The following is a 20,974-nucleotide window of genomic DNA, read 5'->3' as shown; positions in this document are numbered from 1 at the left end:
AAAAGGGTGTCACAAGGAGGAAGGAGAAAATTTGTTCCTCTTGGTTTCTGAGGACAGGACAAGGAGTAATGGGCTTAAAGTGCAGCAGGGGAGGTTTAGATTGGACATTAGGAAAAAATTCCTAACTGTCAGGGTGGTCAAATATTGGAATAAATTGCCCAGGGAGGTGGTGGAATCTCCCTCTCTGGAGATATTTAAGAACAGGTTAGATAGACATCTGTCAGGGATGGTGTAGATGGAGCTTGGTCCTGCCTTGAGGGCGGGGGGCTGGACTCGATGACCTCTTGAGGTCCCTTCCAGTCCTATGATTCTATGATTCTACATATGAAATAATTGTGAATACACACTGCTAACAACCCATGTCCCATTACACTGTGCATGATTTCGATTTGAGAAGTACAGAATGCTCAGTGTAACTCTTGAGCCATGTAGCAAACATTCAGCTTATTCCAGAATCATCACATAACTCCATATGATCATAATGGGACCCATAAGAAACACCAAGATTTAAACAATCACTATAACAACAGGGGCATGTCTACACAGCAGCATTATTTCAAAATAACTGATGTTATTCCGAAATAACAAAGCAAGCGTCTACACAGCAAGCCGTTATTTCAAAATAATGTCAGGCTGGAGGACTTCTTACTCCAACTCCTGTGACCTTCATTTCACAAGGAGTAAGGGAAGTTGAAGGAAGAGTGGTCTTCCTTTGGCTTCCTGCTGTGCAGACAACACCAAAAGCTGTATTAAGCTATTTCGACTTCAGCTACGCAATTAACGTAGCTCAAATTGTGGAGCTTAATTTGACTTTTGCCCTGCTGTGTAGATGTGCCCTGGGTTATTAGAATAGCAACCATTTTCTGAAAAAGAATTCTCTTATTTTCTGCAGGCTAATTAGCATTAATAAGCCAAGATTCAAACATTTCCTTCCGACACAACAGGGAAGCAAATCATCAGTGCTAGAAGGAATAAACTAAGATAATATGAATGATTTTCAAAAGATATTTAGAGCATACACACACTCTAAATGATATACATGGCTACCAATTAAACACCACTCAAACTAGCTACATCTCGCATTTAATTGAGAGTATGTAGTATGCTATCCACATTTAAGTCTGGTAAAAGAATACACTCTCCTCCTTAAATCTAAAGCTTCTCTGAAAAGGAATAAGGTGTTTAAAGTTAAGAAATGGCTATTAAACATTTTAATTTACATGTTTTATTATTGCTGCTACAAATGCTTAAAAATAGGTACCAAAAAAAAGTTCTGTGAAACCTTTTGAAACAGATTTTCAATTGGAGGCACAATCTGAACAATCATTTGCTTCAGTGATTATCTTAATTAAACTTCTGTTTACATGAGCAAAGTTGATTTACTTCAGTATTGCTTAGCATCATTAGACCATCCATTTAATTGTTCACATTTCCTTTAAATCAAATTTCTCACTCTGCCCGCCTCAAAAAGTTATGAAATGCATGTGAACCACAAAGAGCAAACTCAGAGCAAATTTAACTGTAGGAAACATTGTAATACAGGTTGAACCTCTCTAGTCCGGCACTCTCCAGTCCGGCAACATACGTGGTCCACCATGATGTTTGTTAGCCGGATGTCCACTTATTATGGGTGTGGCCAAGTTTCTCGCTGTCCCATAAAGTTTGTTTACAGCCGCCAGTCCTGGTTCTCAGTGTTCTGTGCTTTTATTTAGCTCTAATATGCCCTTAAATGTCTTCTCAGAGCCCAATAAACAGTGGAAGTGTTGGTAATATTGATCACCTGTGGTATGGCAAATTTTCTGGTTCGGCAATGGTCAGGATCCAAGGATGCCAGACTAGAGAGGTTCAACCTGTATAACACAATACACTTTACATCTCGAGCTTTAAAAGACTAATATTGCATCACAAGGCTATCACTCTTGACGATGCCTCTTTAAGCTAACCATGACCACCAAGAGGGACATGAGTCTTTTTATTTTACATTCAATTTCCCAGTCATCTTGGTAAGAAAATACACTCCTGAGATGACACTAGAACACAGGCTACTGATGAGGCTGAGATGAAGGTTTTCAGCGCACCTTAAATTTGGGAGCAAAATAACTACAGTTGCAAGTTAATAAATGAAACCTGGGAAACACGCTTCTTTCTAATGTGGTTCTGAAATCAGAAGTGCATAAAGGGTCAAATCAGAAATTAGGAGGACATGTGTTAGCCATTCATTCAGTAAATATTCATGCAGCAAGAAAAGAGACAATCTTCAGTGATTCAGTTCAGAAGATTGGTCAAGAGTTTCAAACATAGGCTCTCCTACGAACAAATATGGCCCAAGATACTGGGTTTGTTGATGCCAAAATTACTGGGTAAGATTCCATGGCTGATGTTCTGCAGCACATCAGACTAGAACACAATGATCCTTTCAAGCTTTAATAGCTTTAAAAACAACACTACCACACAAAATGGAACTCACAGGGATACAAGGGATGTTAAACTGTGCTCAATCGGCTAATCAAGGAATTTCCATCAACTACTCGATTAGTCGATAAGGGGGGAAACTGCTGAGCCGCAGCGGGGTTAGCTCCCAGCCTAGGGAGCTAACCCTGCAGTAGCTCTGCCTTTTAAATGTATTAAGAGCTGCGAAGCTCTTAATACATTTAAAAGGCAGAGGCATAGCAGGGGGACCAGGCACGAACCAGGAATCAGCTGACGGCTCTTAATACATTTAAAAGGTAGAGGAGTGGTGTCTGGGACCGGGTGCGAGCTGGGAACCAGTTGATTCCTGGATCACGCCTGGTCCCCCCGCTATACCTCTGCCTCCCTTGTGTCCCTTCCCCCCTGCCCCCAACTGCAGAGACAGTGCTAGGAAGAACCGGCTTTAAAGGCTTCTGAGTGCCTAAAGAATGGAGAATTAGGCCTGGAAATGAAAACTAAGGCGAGAAGAAAACCTAAATTTCGGCTTGTCAGAATCTGAGACATGTTTGGATAGCTGCCTTTTGCTTTGGTTCACATAAGTGCAATCCTCCTCTCGTGTCTGTAAACTACTGAGCAAAGAACGGCATATACTAGCTAGAGTTACAGAGTATATTGAAGGAAACTTCCCAATAGGGATGTGAACGGGTAACCTGTTAACTGGTTACCTGCTAAGCATCGTGATGCTTACCTGGTAATGGTTAACCAGTACCTGGAAGCAGCCCCCACCTGTGGCCAGCTGCAGGTGAATGGCTGCTCTAGCCCTCCTGGCTTCCGCGTGAGGCTGCTACTTCTGGCCCTGCGCAGGGCTGCTCCCACCCAGACTGTGTAGGCTGGGAGCCAGCAACCCTGCGCAGAGTTGGCAGAATGACCCCCCGCTAGGTCCCCCAGGGCTGGAGCAGACCCTGCCTGCAGTTGGGGGGTGGGGTGTGCTACAGTCCAGCTGAGCTGGAGCAGTCGCCTACCCATCCCCCCTTTAATCAGTTAACCGGTCAAACACTACCTTTGACTGGTTAACCAGTTAAACAGGATTTTATATCCCTGCTTCCCAAGGTGAACCCAGTGGAGTTGCCGCTGAATTCTCAGGTGTTGAAGAGGCTGAGACAGGAAGCTCCAACCTTGTAGATTCTGCACCCTCAGACCAGTATACCTCTCGCACAAACAGATCTCTCAGGAAATTTTCCTATGACTGGTTCCTCTGCAGGGAACTGGCTTTTAACAGGGAATACAGACACAAGGAGGGAGTTAATGCAGCAAAGAAGAGCATTAATTTCTACTCATTATCTGGCAATGCTAGGCAGGAACATCCTGCAGGCAACGGGAATCTCATGCCTCCTTTCCAGCTCCAGACACACCTCCCAAATACGCATAGCCCATCGACATGTACAGGCTAAAAGAACTCTTGTTCTGTATCATTCAGTATGATATGGCACTCCCGACCATGCAAACACTTAAGCATATCCTTAAATTTAAATACAAGTGGTTCTACTTTTAGAAATAAAAATTAGGCAGATAAATAAGTATTTGCAGGCCTAGGGCTCAGACTCTGAAGAGCTATAATGCAAAGCAAATGTATAATTCAGTATACATAGCAAATACATAGTCTACGGATGCATTTAGTGTATTCACTTGAACTGGTCTGTATTGCTGTAGATTTTTAATTACTTACTACTGGCATTGCCAAAATAATGATTGGCTCTTAGTGGTTCTGAAGGCTCAGAATGTTGCTGGAGAAAATCAGATGTACAGCATAATAAATGCGCGGCTTTCATTTTGCTTAACTTGCACTTTCAATGTAATATATAACACTTCATAGGGGAATGAAAAAAATCAAAGCTCCATAAAGAGTAAAAACCAAAGAAAAAATTAAACTACAGAATACATCTGACCTATTAATTTTGCCTGATAATGAAGTGCTTTGGGTGATTTCTAAAACTCACTTTCATTTTGATGCTTCATTTATTTTAATCTACAAGATAATTAGAGGGAAATGAAATCCATCCTCAAAGTAGGAAAGTCACCTGTCTAAGATGCCATTCATTTGCAGCTTGTGAATTCTTTCTCAATTTTCCTCATGTGTTCAAACAGTGTTACATACGCTGCTAAACTTTATTTCAATCAATGTCCATTTGCAGCTTATCAGCAAAAATTAACTGGAGGATGTTTGATGCATGGTTGGTTTTCAAAATACAACTTCTTTAAATTATTTTTCTCGTCTTAATGGGCCTGATTCAGTTATAACCATGCAGTCAATGCAAACTAGAATAGCAATAATACTATGATGGATAAATATAATATTTTGTTTAGTCCTTTGTGTTTTTAACTGGTTAGTTAGCTATAATCTTTGAACTGGACCCTTGCACAGAAGGAATGTGTGTAGAAAGGGGAAAACAAAAGACACATTTTAGCACTCACTGAAACCCAACTGAAACAGGAAAAGAGAGGCCCAAAATGAAAATGCTATAAAACGTGCTAAGAGAACAACCCAGAGAAGTTAGTGCAGGGGCAGCTCTTCCCCCCTTATAGTGCAGCTCGTGAAGCCTCCCCCTTGGCTCATGAAGCCGCCCTTAGAAACGGTCCCCAGTCCCCGGCCCCCGGAGCTCACTGGGGCAAGGAAGCCATCCGGTGCTGCTCGTGGCATTTTTTCTGCTGCTGTTTCGACTTTCTTCGTTTAGTGGGTTGGTCACCCCTGAGTTAGTGATTCAGTCTTATCATAGGAGTTCTGCACAGTCCAATGTCATTACCCTGGTATAAAATTGGTGTTGGTGATAAGAATCAGGCCACTGAACTTGAAACAGACTCTCCACCCAGGCAACCACTTTTATGTCCCTGAAGGTTTCAAGAATAATTTGGTTCAACTTTTAGAGGAACTCCCATTCCCCACTAGGCACCGGATTTCTTTCCATGCACGCTAGCATGACTCCAAAAGTTTGGTTAGTCTTTAAACCAAACTAGCCGTTTTCAGTGAGAATCTGAACCCCTGAGTGAATCTTCCTGGAGGAGATGCTCCGAGAGGGGCATGCCATCCCCAGTACCAGAGATAGTATTTACGAAGAGGAGAGATTAATCTTGTCTGGAGGCAAGAGGAGCTATTGCACCTGAATTGCTATCCATCCAGACAAACATATAACACATACTAAGAACGCAGCTCAGACATGGGAAAAAGCCTCCCTAAGAAGCAAGGAACAAGACTGTCTTGTGCTGATGATACCAAGATACCCAGTAACAAGATCATCTGTAACCTGATTATCCTGAGAAAAGCTATGTCACTGATGAATTCATGCTGAGAGGAGACACTGGTTTCTCTCGTCACAGGATAAGCCTATTATAAATTATTTTGCAGTGAAAATGTGCCATAAAAGATGCTCAACTGAGTGAGCATTCCAAGCACATATTGGAGTTCTTCACTAACTTCCTTATTTGTAACCATATGGTGCATCTTCTATCCCATATTTAAATATCATTAATGAATGCATGGAATAATGAATGGCTGGATAAATATAAAGGAGACAATTTAATTACAGGAATGGAGAATATGAACCAGTTTTCAGTTCTCAGTGTTGAAATACTCTTACTAAGGGTTAAAATTAAATACAGTTAAGATCAGAGTGAGATTGCTAGTAATCACCCAGCATGTATACTAGCTGCCCCCACAAATAAATGTAAAAATACTGCACTTGAAAATAAATTAGCTGATTTTGTCAAAAATCATGCCTTGATTGTATACTCCTTAGCAATCAGAAGATAAAACTTTCCTGCTATATATACAAAAACCCTACATATACACAATTCTATTTTTCCTGCTCTTTCTTTCAATGCAAGAATAGCAAAACAGTCCTTGAACTCATCATAGAATATGAAGAATCAATTTAAGCTCACTGCTAAGTGACAAGAGGAGAACAAGGCAGACATTTTAGAGTAGAGACAGACTTCTAGGCAACTGCTCCTAATGAAACACCATTTTCCTCTTTCTTGGCTCCAAGAGATTGCTTAAAAACAAGGTGTTTCATTAAAACAGAAAGCATTTCTGCTTCCTCTTCTTAATCTTGTGCCATCAGAGGCACTTCTGTACAGGCTGTGTTATGCTCCTTTAGTGTAAACACTCGTTCCCAGATAAGCTCCAACTTTAGAATGGTGACTATCACTAGTTACAATTGTGCTTTTGAGTGATTATTATTTATCATCACAGAAGAAGGGAACAATTTTTGCATGCAGTTTCTACATATTTCAGCTCAGACAAGGCAAGTCATTTGTCAAGAGAGGATTGAGTGCCTTTCGAAACAAATAAATATACAAAATCTGAACTTTGGGAGTCAAAAATGATACTTGGGAACCAAACTTATGCAACAGTAAGAATGGATTACTGGATCACTGGCACTAAAGTTAGATCAAGTTATTAGAATAAAAATGCTCAAAAACTGTTATGAGTATGCAGTAAGGAGCTATGCACAGGAAGCTAGAATCTGATCTCATTAGATCACACTGTAGGACTTTAGAAAAGCAAGGTTTTAAAATCCAAAAGCTTTTGAGCATTACTATTAGGATTAGGCACTGCTAACAAACAGAAGTCAAGTCAATATACTCACTGCGTATCTTTATTCTTCTTTTTGTGCGGGTCCATTAGACGAAGGGTATCTCGGATGACAGATACTTTTATTTCTTCATCAACAGGACTTGGGACATTTTCAAACACTCCTGGAGAAAGCTTTAATTTGTAAAGAATACAACTGTTCAATAGAGAACTGTTGCTTATTTAGTACATTGCTGCTCAAGTCTTATTCATATCCCTTAGGTCTTAATTTTTATTCTTTACCAAAGTGTTCTATGGTCTGTCATTGTATATTTATCTGTTATCATACAAAATGATACTATGGAAATTTTAGTCACATCACCTAAATACATTGAAAAAAGGATCATTGTCATCAATGTTACCATTTATATACACAAACATGAAAAAATGGTTAATATTAACCAAAATACAATTAACTCAACTGCCAGGGATGGTGAATAAGTACATTTCTGACAGAGATGATAGAGAGGTTTCACAATTTCAATAAGTCATGTTTCAAGAGTATCAGATTAGCAATGATTGCAAAGCTGAAAATTACAAAAACCCTTACAGGTTTCATATTAGCAGACAGCTCCCATCTTTCAAAAACACAAAAAGACCAAAAAAACCCAAACTCCAAACAATTACATTCTAATATCACGTCAGGCGTGAAGGTCTTACCTCTTGCTCATGTTCTATTCTCATGCTGGGGTTTGCATTTACTTCAAGTAACACAGGCTTCAAATTTTTCATTAGGAGAATGTCAAATCCTAAAATCTGTGCATAACGCAACACGTTACTTTCACTCTCTGCAATTTCTTTTAGAGAATTTCACACATCATTATGTACCATCATCTGACTACAGGGACTTCTCTCCCATCCAGCTATTCAACACGATTACCTAAATCGGGGAGGGGCAAGACAGCCTCCGCGGGCTGGATCCGGCCCACCAAGCTGATGGATCCAGCCCGCCGCCGCCCTGCCACCCCCCCATCCTCAGATCAATCTAAACCTGGGGACAGGGGAGCATGTGAAGTCTCCTCTCTCGCCAGGGGCACTTGGCACTAGAGGAAACTGCCAGCTGTTTTAAAACAGGGGGCAAGGGTAAGGGACAGGGCGGGGGCAGAGATGAGGGACTTTGTGTGCTTCCCCTGTCCCCTGGCCAATCAGGGCCTGGGGGCGGGGGAGCACGTAAAGATTCCTCCCACTGTGACGCCTAGAGGGTACGACCAACTGTTTTAAAACAACTGGCGGTTCTCTCTAGGTTGCAAGGGGTGGGGGGCAAATCAGGATCTGTGGGCAGGGGAGCACAAGAAGTCTCTGGGGCCCGCCCCTTCCAGGGCGGCCTGGAGCTACTTCAGAAATTATGAAGCGACCCCCCCTTTAGAAATGATTGCCCACCGCTGACCTAAACTTTGTTTTCGCCTTATCTTTGGGGACGCACTTCTCCAGAGTAGGGACATGCAAAATTCCATTCCCACAAAACATTTTAATAAGGATCTTTTAAATCTCTACCTTCGTGGACAGGCTACCATGTGGTAATAAGAAGAAGAATGATTGGAAAGGTTAAGGCATTTGAGTGGGATTCAGATCAGCGTTAAGTTCTTAGCACTGCCACAGCCATCCTGCATGGCTTTAAGCAAATCACTTATGCTCTTCTTGTCTCACTTCCCCACTTGGAAATATTAGCTTAATTATTTTCTCCCATCCTTTCTTCTGCACTTCATGTGTCTTGTTTGTTTAGGCTGTAAACTCTTTGGGACAGGGGCTGTTTCTCTTCCTCAGTGTGTGCATGGCATTTAGTGGCTAGGGCTTTGAGTTCTACAGGGATTTCTTTGGCGTGGTCATCTTTCCTTGCATGAGCTCTCTGTAGCATACTAAACACAATATCTGCACAACCTTTGCAAATGTCCTGCTGAAGACACGACTTGCTTGCCTTTAGCCACTATGTGATTTTTGCAGATCTTGTTTAAAGAAAAATGGAAAAGTGACTGTCCTGGCCTCCAATTTCTCCAATGCATTCCAGTTTTTTAGGTGCTACACAAAAACCTAAGCCTCTCCCTTCCTGAGGCTGCTAGCACAATACACAGACTTTACAGAGATCATTAAGGTAGGTGAAAATCTACCACCCTCCTGCAATGGAAACCAATTTACTGTAGACTCATCTAGTTTTGTGTGTGGCCAGAATATAGATTTGCCACTACTCAGAGGCTCTTTTTTGTGGAGAGAGAAACAAAAACAAAAATGTCTGAAGTGTAGTTATCCGTAGAGCATTTTATTGTGGATTTAGACACTAATTGGTAAATTGCTGCTTCAGTGGTCATCTCCACTTTAATGATAGAGTTTCGCTAATATAATCATAGCCTGTCACGGTTTTCTGGTGAGACCTGCCTGAATTACAGTTCTGCAAAGGTCATTTGTGAGGCTGGACATTGCATGACTCATCTTTCTTCCTTTTCCTCTCTTATGAAAAAAATAAAACAAAACCAGCAAAAAATCCCACCCGGATGATGTTTTTCCTGGTTGAGTGAACTGGATCATAGTACCGTTTCAACTGATTGGGCCAGTGAAAGTGCGTCTACATTGCATCGTAAGTAGAAATATGATGCGCAAGTTGAGCCATGCATCTTATTTCAAAGTAGCTTATTTTGAAATTTGGTGCTGTGTACACAGCATTTATTTTGAAATAAATCTTCTGAAATGTCCCTTACTCCTTGTTGAATGAGGTTTACAGGGATGTCCGAATAGCGAGCCCGTTATATTTCAAAATAACAGGTGCGCTCAAAAGACGCGGAATAACTATTTTGGGATGCCGGGGGGTATCCGAATGCCGTCCAGATGCCAACGTTTGGAAAGGAATGAGGAGGATAGGGGATTTGGAAATGAGCTAAGTGCTTAGCACTTACTGCCAGCTTATGTACTTTGATCACCAGTGGTGACATTCACCATGCTTCTGTCCAGGTATTTATACTATACTCATCACTATCAGAGCATCTATGATTATTATGATTTGCAGTTTTCAACACTGAAGCTTCCAGAGGGCAAAGGGAAATGTTTGAATGTGATTGAAACCCTACAGAAACTATAAAGATGCATTTAAGGGTGGTAGTAAGGTGTCTTCTGTGACACTCATGATGAGAGTCTGCAAACCAAAAACTGTGAGGCGAATATAAATTGCGAACTTGACATTGCCCCGTTTTGCAACTATTATCCCTATTAGTGATTGTCAAAAAAAGTTAAAGACAAAACTTTTTAGGAAGTGAATTAAACACATGATTAATCTATGCATAAAAATCACTTCACTCCAATATAGTTACAGGGAGGTTTAGAGCAATGATGTGGCTATCTTTCATGAGACTACACCTCTTACATTAAATTCCTGACCTACCTGGAAGCAAGATGGGCCAGGCTTTCCTGCTGGTATATCAGATTGGTAATAAACTTTCAGCTCTGGAGTCAGTGCAATAACAGTCTTAATCACCAATGAAATTATATCCGACCACAGTTTCTTGATATCAACCCCTTTGGAAGACAGTCTGCAGAGAACGCTTGAAAAAGTCCTTTTGCTGCCGGTGTTTACGTTGTCAGAATGGATAAAGTTCCCGCTGTGAATGTTCAGTGAATAGTTGGTTAGGTGCATAAATACCTGGTGCAAGTTTTTGAGAGTCGGCTCTTGATAGGGCTCTGTACAAAATCGAGAGAGTCCATCTTTGGCTATATAAATCTCCAATGGCTCTAAAGATTTCAGTAAGACATATAGACGAATATCAAATTTCAATTTGTCAATCAGCAGCGGTTTGCTGATATATTCCTGGACTACAGCTGGCCGGCACTGGAGGTTTCCTGCCAGTCTAATGTCACTGGGGTCTTTAATGAGGTAGATTCCATCCCCTTGACAACCGCCATCAGGTTTCACAATGAAAGTGGGCTTCCAGGGTGGATCGCTCTCTTTCATTATGCGAACCTAGAAGGAAAGAAAGGCAATTAGATCAAAGAAGGACAAGAATACACAGAATACACCTTCCTTATTTCGGAAGGAAAAGCTTTTAATGCTACGACAACATGGGAAAGGAATTTCCACATACTTGTAAAATACGCAGCATTACAGTAAAATACACAGCATTACAGAAGTAAACATCAGGCAAGTGAGGGCACATCTAGACTACGGGCTTTTTCCCCCGAAAGGAGATATGCAAATTCAGTGCTAATTTGCATATCATCTTCTGATTGCATTTTCAAAAGCGGGTCTTTCAAAAGTGAAAGTAGTCTGGATGCAGGTTTTTCAGGAAAAAAAACCCTTTTTCGAAAACCCACAAACTTCCTTTTTTTAGGAAGAGCTGCTTTCGAAAATGCAATCGGAAGAAGATCTGCAAATTAGTGCCAAAGTTGCGTACCTCCTTTAGAAAAAAAACTGTAGTCAAGATGTGCTCTGAGTGCGGAAAATACACAGTGGCATTGGGAAGAACACAAAAATCAGGTAAAAATGTGGGAGAGCAGTTATTGATCTAGAGGGATTGCAGTTTATATAGCATCCCATCATGGAAAGGGTCTCAGGCACCTTCTTTTAATGCAGTGTGACAATATACAGTGTAAGGGCATGTCTACACAGCAGGGCTAAAGTCGAATGAAGCTACACAACTTCAGCTACATCAATTGTATAGCTGAAGTCAAAATAACTTAATTCAGCTTTTGGCACGGTCTACTCAGTAGGAAGTCGAAGGAAGAACATTCTTCCTTCGACTTCCCTTACTCCTCCTGAAACAAGAGTTACAGGAGTTGGAGTAAGAAGTCCTCCAGCTGGACATTATTTCAAAATGAAGGCTTGTAGTGTAGGTACCAGTAGGTTATTTCGGAACAACTGACGTGTAGACATACCCTAAATCTCTTCTTGTTTTTGATGGCTTCATCTAGCTGGGATGCCGAACGACTCACTAATGTGAGTGGAGCTGTGAGACTTAACCTTTGTGAAGCATGTTGAATATTTTCTTACAGAAAATCATGAAACAAAGAAAAAAAAAGCAGTCTCATTTTTTTCAATGTTAAAGTTAGACAAACAACCATGAGGAGAGAGAAGACAGGGCAGTCATGAGACATGACTGTCACTCATTTGGGGTTAATGCTCTCTGAAATGGTTTGAAATAATAGCCTTAGTATTAAAGGAGAGAGATCCTGTCCTGAAGACACTGCATCTACCATCACCCAGCTGTCACAAAATAGCTGCCTGTTCCCTACCAGCAAGTCTTCTAATCCGACGGATGGAGTAAACTAACGGCTTGCTGGGGAAAGAGCCTGATGTAGCTCGTGACACTAGCTTCCCCACACTAACTCCCCGTATGAATGCTCTTAGTCTGCACCAAGACTACCTCTGTGCAGCTTGGCTTAAATTGCACAAAGGCAGTCACCGTACGCAGTGAGGGTGTTCGCAAGGGGATTTAGTGAAGACTGGCCAATGCACTTGAAAGTCACGTCCTAGCTTACTCCACATGTAGACCAGACCTGTACAAGGGTGGGCAACAAGTGCCTGTGAGCCAGACATGATTCCCCTCTTTATTTACCTGAGCGTCCACAAGTACAGCTTCTCGCAGTTCCCACTAGCTGCAGTTCGCTGTTCCTGGCCAATGGGAGGTGTGGGAAGCAGTGACCCAGCCCACAGCACTTCCTGCAGCTCCCATTGGCTGGGAATGGTGAACCGCAGCCAATGGGAGTTGCATGCGGCCACGCCTGTGGACACACAGGTAAATAAAGCATCTGGTGGCTCGCCAGGGGCTAACCCTGGCAAACTGCCTCTGGCCCACGGGCCACTTATTGCCCACCCTTGCCTTAGAAGATGCTGTTCTCTCTAGTTAACCAAATCCAGACCTGGACTTCAATATGAACAGCACAAATGGCTGTGGTGCCTTTTACTTAACGAAGCTTTTGCAAATCAATGTTTTATTCAAGAGACATGCACTTGATGTTTCTGACAAGCACGTCCATCCTCCCAGGAAGGCTATGTCTACACTTACAGAGGTGTGCAGAGTACAGACATGACACATGTAGCTACCCACGCCAGCAACAGGCTCCAGCTGCCAGAGCCATTCACTGTGGTTAGGGAAGGCTGCAGCAAGAAGGCGGCAGTGGAGAAAGGACCAGCAACGAAGCTAGTGGAGCCTTTTACTGCAGTGGGGAAAGGCTCTGGCAGCAGGACATTAGCATGCTAAAAACAGCTGTGTAGATATGGCCGGCATAGCTTGGGCATGTAAAGAATTGTACAGAGTATATATTCTGGGGCTATGTCTAGACTACATCCCTTTTTTGTAAAAGGGATGTAAATTAGACGTATTGCAATTGCTAATGAAGCGGGGATTTAAATCGTCCCTGCTTCCTTAGCATAAAAATGGCTCCCGCTTTTTTTCAGCACGGAGCTTTGCTGGAGAAAAGCGCCAGTCTAGACGCTGATCTTTCAGAAAATAAAGCCTTTTCCGAAAGATCCCTTATCCCTTATTTCAAGAGGGATAAGGGATCTTTCAGAAAAGGCTTTATTTTCCGCAAGATCAGCGTCTAGACTGGCACTTTTCTCCGGCAAAGCGTCGTGCTGAAAAAAAGCGGGAGCCATTTTTATGCTAATGAAGCGGGGACGATTTAAATCCCCGCTTCATTAGCAATTGCGATACGTCTAATTTATATCCCTTTTACAAAAAAGGGATGTAGTCTAGACGTAGCCTGGGGGTTCAGACATGGAGAAATTCTACTCTATTGGTCTTAGCTCGCACTGTTGTTTAATCCCCAGACTGGCTGGTTCTGCAGTGTCTGTATTCGCCACACCACGGTAAGTGCAGCTGCACCTTGGTGAGCACGTAAAAAGGGAATTAACAATGAAAGAATGTTCAGTGCTGTAATAAAAGCTAAGAACATAAGAGTGGCCATACTGGGTCAGACCAAATAGTCCTGTATCCTGTCTGCTGACAGTGGCCTATACTACTTGCCACAGAAGAAGGGAACACAACTAGTAATCATCACGTGATCCCACTCCCGTCACCCATTTCCAGACAAACAGAGTCTAGGGACACCATTCCTCCCCATCCTGGCTAATAGCCATTGATGGACCTAACCTCCAGGAATCTATCTAGCTCTTTTAAAAACACTGTTAAAGTCCTAGTCTATGCCACATCCTCTGGCAAGGAGTTCCATACGTTGACTGAGTGAAGAAAAACTCCCTTTTGTTTGTTTTAAACCTGCTGCCTATTAATTTCATTTGATCACCCCTAGTTCTTATATTGTGGGAATAAGTAAATAACATTTCCTTATTCACTTTTTCCACACCAGTCATGATTTTATAGACTATTATCATATCCCCCCTTAGTCTCCTCTTTTCTAAGCTGAAAAGTCCAAGTCTTTTTAATCGCTCTTCATATGGGACTTGTTCCAAACCCCTCATCATTTTTGTTGCCCTTTTCTGAACCTTTTCCAATGCCAAGAGATCTTTTTTGGCTAACACCAATTGTTTTCTCTTGTAAGCATACAACGAAGCCCACTCATTTCCACCAGTCTATTCACTTTTCTTAAAACAACATTTCCAAGCTAACTGGGGGCACAAACAAATCTTTGAATTTTTCTCCAAAATTTCCACTTTCATTCAAAGTGTCCAGCCATTCTGGTTGCAACGAAAACATTCAAAACATGAAACCGGGGTAACAGATGCAGAAACAGCAACCTGATTTTGCAGAGAGCATGAAAGAAAAGTTCAGAGGTGTAAATTGCCCCATTCATTTCAGAGGTACTAACTCCTAGATTAGAGTCTTGTCTTTAAGAACATGGCAAGATTGTAGGCTGATGCAATTGGTTTTATTTTCCTGAGATGGAGCTCAGTATCCTCGAATGTGGGAATACAGCTTTAAGAGATAAATATTTAAAAATATGCTAAGTTTTATACTGAAACGTGTATAGAGCAAGAAACAGGGCCGGTTCAGACTGGCTGGAGTAAACACATCTACATCAGGAGGCCTCTTCCTATCTCTCTCTTCTTCATGAATAACAGGAACCCTCCCCAGCACCCCAAACATACATCAGGTCAAGTCTTATTTCCAGATCCTCCCTTCCTCTCCAGTGCAGCAGGACTAAATCTTTTCAGTTGCATAATATGCAGTTTGGTTAAAATCCATGGGATTACTGCACACAGACTTTTGGGCCTTGAAATCAGCACCCCCCACAACTCCTCCGACATACACATTGCAGGGCTATGTGGCTGGAAACCGATCAGTCAAGAAATGTTCATTTTCCACCAGGGATGGTTTTTGCCAAAGAGAGAGGCTGTTAGTGAAACTAGGGCATACAAACAATACTATGTATCACAACAAAAATATTTTCCCCTATTGAATAGCACATTCTATATATGTCTCTAGTGGCCAACAGCTTTGGTTTGTGGCCTCTAGTGGCCACTCTTCGGTTTGTAACAGAATAGTTCCTGAAAATTATACCAATGCTATATTCAGGCCTGGAGCTCAACTATTAATTTTCTGATCAAGAGGAGCAAAAAAATTCTTTCCACCACAATCAGAGCAACTTCTAGAAGCGGTGTTGTATCACATTAGAAAAATCTGTTCCTAGTGGATTACAATTCATGGGGTTTTTCTAGATACACAGTGTGAAATAAGCAAATAGAGGAAAGTTCATGCAGAGTTTGATGGGATTTAATATTCTACCAAAACCTTTGGTTGAATCTGAAATGCATGACATGCCTAGGCTTGTATCTTTTCCAAGTTAGCATACTTCTGAGATTTTTCAATTTGCCTATGAGTTTTCTTCTGTGTTAGTTCTGCATGAAGAGCATTGCCCCCTCGTGGATGAATCCGTAAACAACAAGTTATTTGAGACAAAAACATTAAACAGATTTAAATGTGAAAAATCTGTTTAGGAAACCCCCATACTTTAATGCTATCTGGTTTATATATACTTTACGTGTCTAGATAAATCCTCAATCTACATTTTCATGTGGATTTCTCAAGAATTGAGACAAGTGTTTTTGTAATGTTACTGAATGAGAATGTTTATTCCAACAGGTTTTCTTTGCAGAACTGTATACTGGCTGTTGATTTGATAAAAAGTGTGGGTTGAACAGGGCTAGACAAAAGGAGATGCCATTACTAGAAGAGAAATTACTTGGTGAGAAATACTCCATTTTGATACATATAAATTTAGGGTTCCCAGATACTTTCAGAAAAAAATACCAAACATGGAGGGGAAAAAAAAATTTGGTCGAGCAAAAAGGAAAAAAAACCCCACAGGGGACCTAAGTTGTTGAGCAAAAAAATTAAATACCTACATAAAATAAATAAAGAGGTACTGCGCCTTTAAATCCCCTCGCTCACCGCTCCCCCGCCCCTACGAGATGCGGCAGCAGAAGACTGTCCCAAGCGGCCTTCCGTCCTAGAAAAAACAGAAAATACCAGACATTTTATATTGACAGTCCAGTATTTTCTGAGTTTTTTTATGGGACAGAGGCCGCAAATAACAGACTGTCCAGGCCAATACCGGACATCTGGCAACCCTACGTATCTTCCCCTAATGTGCATGGAACCTGAAAGCAGCTAGTCACACAAGTAGAGGGGGAAGGGTAGGAAAACAGGACTAAATGATGTCCCTTATGAAACAGATACTTTCACTTCATTTTGGCACCATCGCTTCCACACCTTAATACAAAAGCTTTCTCTGCTGCTGAAAGGCAAGTGAATTTGCAGAGCTTACTCAGGCAGTGTCTACATGGGGACACTCCGAAAAATTAAGTTGAATCCATTGATGGTGTGATGTAATTTCCCTGCCACTCGACCCCCCCGAGTGGATGTTCTTATCCAAGGAAGATTAAGTTACAGCAAGTGAAGGCCTCTTGGCTCCCAAATGAGACCCATCCATGTGGAGTTGGCATTTATGCACATTGACTTCCAGAGGGTCCCTATGTAGACATAGCTCAAGAGCACTGCTGGTGGACCAAGAGGCCTCTTCAGAATCCTCCACAGGCAGCAAAGTCCTTTCTGCTTACAGTACAGGGCAGGTGTGTAGTATGAGTCTTGATCACTTCTGACACTTGTTTGACTAAGATCCAGGCCTCCAGGATGCATAATGCAAGCCATCCTACCAGGGAAATGTTTGACTCTATACTAGGCCCTTAGGGTGAATATGGGCTATGTAACATGGTCAGCCACCTCCAATGTTCCCCTCTAATTTTTCCATCCATATACAGAATAAATTTTGTTTTGTGCACCAGGGCATGTGCGGATGTGCACCACCATTATAAAACACAGGCTGCTAGTTATGTGTGGTTGTGGGCACTGTACTAATCAGCTGGGCAGCATGAGAATCTCTCCTGGGTAGCGAGCCATGCACTCAGCTTATAGGGAACTCCTGGTACCTCCCAAAGGCCCCCTCACCGCTGAGATGACTCTGCAGCCTCCTTCTTCAGTTTCCCTCTCTTTGGGGCTTCTCAATAATCCACCGAGTCCACAGCTTTTGAAAACATTCCCCTTCTGGAGCGGGATCAGTGTTATCCCCTAAAAGACACACTAATACTTTACACCAGGCTACTAGTTCCATGATTCAAATAATTCTCTCTCCTTGATGCAGGAATCCCCCAGCCCTGGTCCCTGGCACTGGATTTAGTTCAAATTGTCCCTTTATTCCTTGCAGCTGTCACCCGTAGCTGCAGTTCCCCAGGATTCTAGCATATTGCCACTTCCAGCCCTCCTAACTAGAGTATCAGGCTCCCACTTGAGCTACTTTCTCCAGGAACAATTCCAGGAAATCTGTCCCTTCTTCCCTTATATTTTCAGCCCTAGCCCCTTCTTTTCTCATTAACCACCTGACGGAGGAGGTGAACTGGCCTTGTCGCGAGTGTGCTGAGGCTCTATTTCCCTTTAAAGAGTCCAGCCACCCTGTGATACCCCCATCTCTGCTATCATTAGCTGTGGAACCCCAAACTCCTTACTAAATCCCCGAGGCGACCTAGAAAGCTCAAACGCATGAATGAAGCAGGCAGAAAAGTGCTGGTCAGTTATGGAGCAGAAAGCTTCCATTCCCACACAAGTGTACAAGAGCAGTAATAAGAGTTAATAGGAGTAATGAAGTTCAGACCTAGCCCCAAAGGCCCCCAAAGTTTGAAGGCATATAGATTTGGAGTTTTTGCTTGGCCCTCTATAATTTCTGCACATCAGCAAGCTTTTACCTGCTGTTGTTGCACTAACAACGCTGGCGGTAATAACAGAAGATGGTAACATGGACTTCTATGGTAACTAAAAATACTGGCCAGTTTCACCCCCCCCCCCAAAGCACTAGTGGTCTCATCTTTAAGAAAAGGAGACCACCATTCTAGGACAGATTGTGGTATGCTGTCAGGACCAAACAGAATTATTTTCAAAGGGTTAATTGACCTTTGAAAACTACATGTTAACTGATACATTAATTTAGTAATCACTGCGTGAAAGCTAACAACAGTCCCGACTGGATGTAACAAATCAGAATTTAACAGGACACTGACAACTACACGCAGGTCTTAAGGTCTGCCCATTTATAAACCGCACTTCTGTCAATTCTTTCAAAGACAATATAATGAAGTTATTTTTACCTTAGAGAAGAGAACAATCACAGCACCTAAAATTGCCTACATTATTCCATTCCTAAGAAAATAAAATCTCAGAGGCTTCATCTTTTTATTTCAGAGGACAAACCAGAAAACCAGTAACTAGGTCACTGAGGACCAGACAATATCAGGCAGATATAAAGATTCCTTATGGTGCATCGATAGCTCCTACTAGCTACATTTCATTTTTGCCATACAGAGCAATAAAATCAAACCAGAGAAACTGCCAGGCTTCAAGGACAATGAAAATTATAATAGAAGGACAGGAAAGCTTCAAAGTTATCTACAATAAAAAGCATTAAAAAAAATGCTGCGTGTTTTACAACATGTTACAAGCAGGGTTCCCTCTAAGCTGCGTACTTGAGTGGGCATGCAGAAAAAATTTCGACCCCACCCACCTCCTACGCAGAGCTGTGCAGCCGTGTGGCGGGTGGCAGGTGGCTGCTCTGGTGGCCAGGGCCGGAGGAGCCGCATGGCGGGCAGAAGCAGCTGCAGTGGCCGGGGCTGTGGCTGGAGCCACCACATGGGAGCCTGGGCAGGAGAGCAGCAGGGTAGGTACTGGGGTCAGTAGCAGTGGGGGAGGCAGTGGGCCCAAGGACAGCAGGGGGCCCGGCACAGAGGGCAGTCAAGTGAGTAGCAAAGGCACCAGCTGTCTATGGTAGGGGAAGATACCGGGTGCAGGTAAATTCCAGGGAGAGGGGAGGAGAGAGGGAAGTGCAGGGTCGGACACAGGTCTCTGAGTGATAGGAGCGTGGGGGAGAACCGGCGAGATGCGAGGCTAAGCACAGGTCTCTGGGCAGTGGTGCTTGGGTTGTGGGCCCTAGGCTCAGATACTGGCTGTTTGTTTTTGGGGGGCAGATAGCATGGCCCTGGCATATGGGGGAGGGGAGATTGCAAAGCTGGGCACAACTACAGGGTGTGGGGGGTGGGTAAGCAGTTAGCCAGGCCTATACAGGTACCACCTGGCTGTTTGCGGTCCTGATGGGGGCACAAGCAGTGCGGCACACTGTTTTGGGGGGAGAGGCCAGCAGGTGGTTTTCAGGATAGGTGAGTGCAGAGTCATGTATCTTATTAATTATCCATTGTTACAGTATTTTTTATATATATATATAAAATAAAATGTTAGTAACTGATGGGTGCCACAGTGGCACACATCCAAACAAGCTGACATGACGTCAATATTGTGCACAAGACAAAACTCACTTGGCTCACGGATGGAAAATCTTAGAGGGAATGCTGGTTACAAGACAAGGTAAAAGCACATATGTATTAAGTTAGTGAATTCACATGCACGCCAATGATATATCAGACTACTTGGGAACAAGAGAACTCAGGACTTTTTTGCTTGCACATAAGTAGTTCAAATCCAGCCAATGTCAGTGATGCCCAATGCAGTTACCACCACCTAGATAATTTGGGACTGTAAATCCTCTTAACAATTGGGTTCTTACTGTACATCTCCAGAATCGTATCAAAGCACCAAAAGCTGGCTTTCACGGGCAACTTTGTTGCCATACTCAGCATGAAGACCAAGGATAGAGTGAGACTGAACTATTCTCTCACCCTGGAAATTTGGCTTAGGGTTGCAGAACAGTGGCTAGGAATGTGAATGGTTAACCAGTGTGCAACCAGTTAACCAACTAACATAATTTTACACCCCTAAGTGGCAGAACCAAAGCAACGCTTCACTGCTTCTGTCAACGCCACAGATGATCTGCTGACAGTGCTACAGTCTAGCAGGGTGGAAATCCAGCCACTTTCATGAGCCATAAATTCACAAATATTTTAACTGAAAAAGCATTAATGCACATTCTGTGCTTTCCAGTAAAACCACCCCCACAACCCAAACCTTACAAACTCTGAGTTCCTGTGGAAAGAGAACAATGGGTAGGAGACCATTACATTCAGAACAACACACCAAGGGAGCCCCAAACAACCAAGGGCAGCCAAGGTAAATGCAGGATGTGCTGACTGGGCCATACTGTCTGCTCCACAGGAGATCCAGCAGATCAAGAGACTTTTTAAAAACAGTTTGCTGGAATACCAAGAATAGCCTCTGTTCTTTTCTTGAATTCTTACATCACCAAACAGAAGAGAAGAGAAGAGAAGAGAAGAGAAGAGAAGAGAAGAGAAGAGAAGAGAAGAGAAGAGAAGAGAAGAGAAGAGAAGAGAAGAGAAGAGAAGAGAAGAGAAGAGAAGAGAAGAGAAGAGAAGAGAAGAGAAGAGAAGAGAAGAGAAGAGAAGAGAAGAGAAGAGAAAAAGAAAGAGGTAGAATTAAATTGCAGACTAAACTAATCTAGCACAACGCCGGAAGTGGCGAATGCGGTTGTTTTACATGTATTCACAGTGGT

The 20,974-nt window shown here is 42.5% G+C and overlaps 1 protein-coding gene across 1 annotated transcript in view; it reads right to left on the bottom strand.

Annotated features, from left to right (window-relative positions):
* The window catches only part of TTLL11 (tubulin tyrosine ligase like 11), a 137,261-nt gene that overhangs the window by 81,099 nt on the left and 35,188 nt on the right, over window positions 1-20,974 (bottom strand). Inside the window, exons 4-6 of the mRNA XM_075905425.2 lie at window positions 10,404-10,979; window positions 7,697-7,792; window positions 7,053-7,171 (exon numbers count right to left, since the gene is read on the bottom strand). Of these exons, the coding sequence (XP_075761540.2) occupies window positions 7,053-7,171; window positions 7,697-7,792; window positions 10,404-10,979 (791 nt within the window). The remainder of the gene's footprint in view (window positions 1-7,052; window positions 7,172-7,696; window positions 7,793-10,403; window positions 10,980-20,974) is intronic.

Source organism: Pelodiscus sinensis, chromosome 23, assembly GCF_052426305.1.
Source record: "Pelodiscus sinensis isolate ZL-2025 chromosome 23, ASM5242630v1, whole genome shotgun sequence".
Classification (NCBI taxonomy): Eukaryota; Metazoa; Chordata; order Testudines; family Trionychidae; genus Pelodiscus; species Pelodiscus sinensis.
This window is presented reverse-complemented; position numbering and strand designations above follow the sequence as displayed.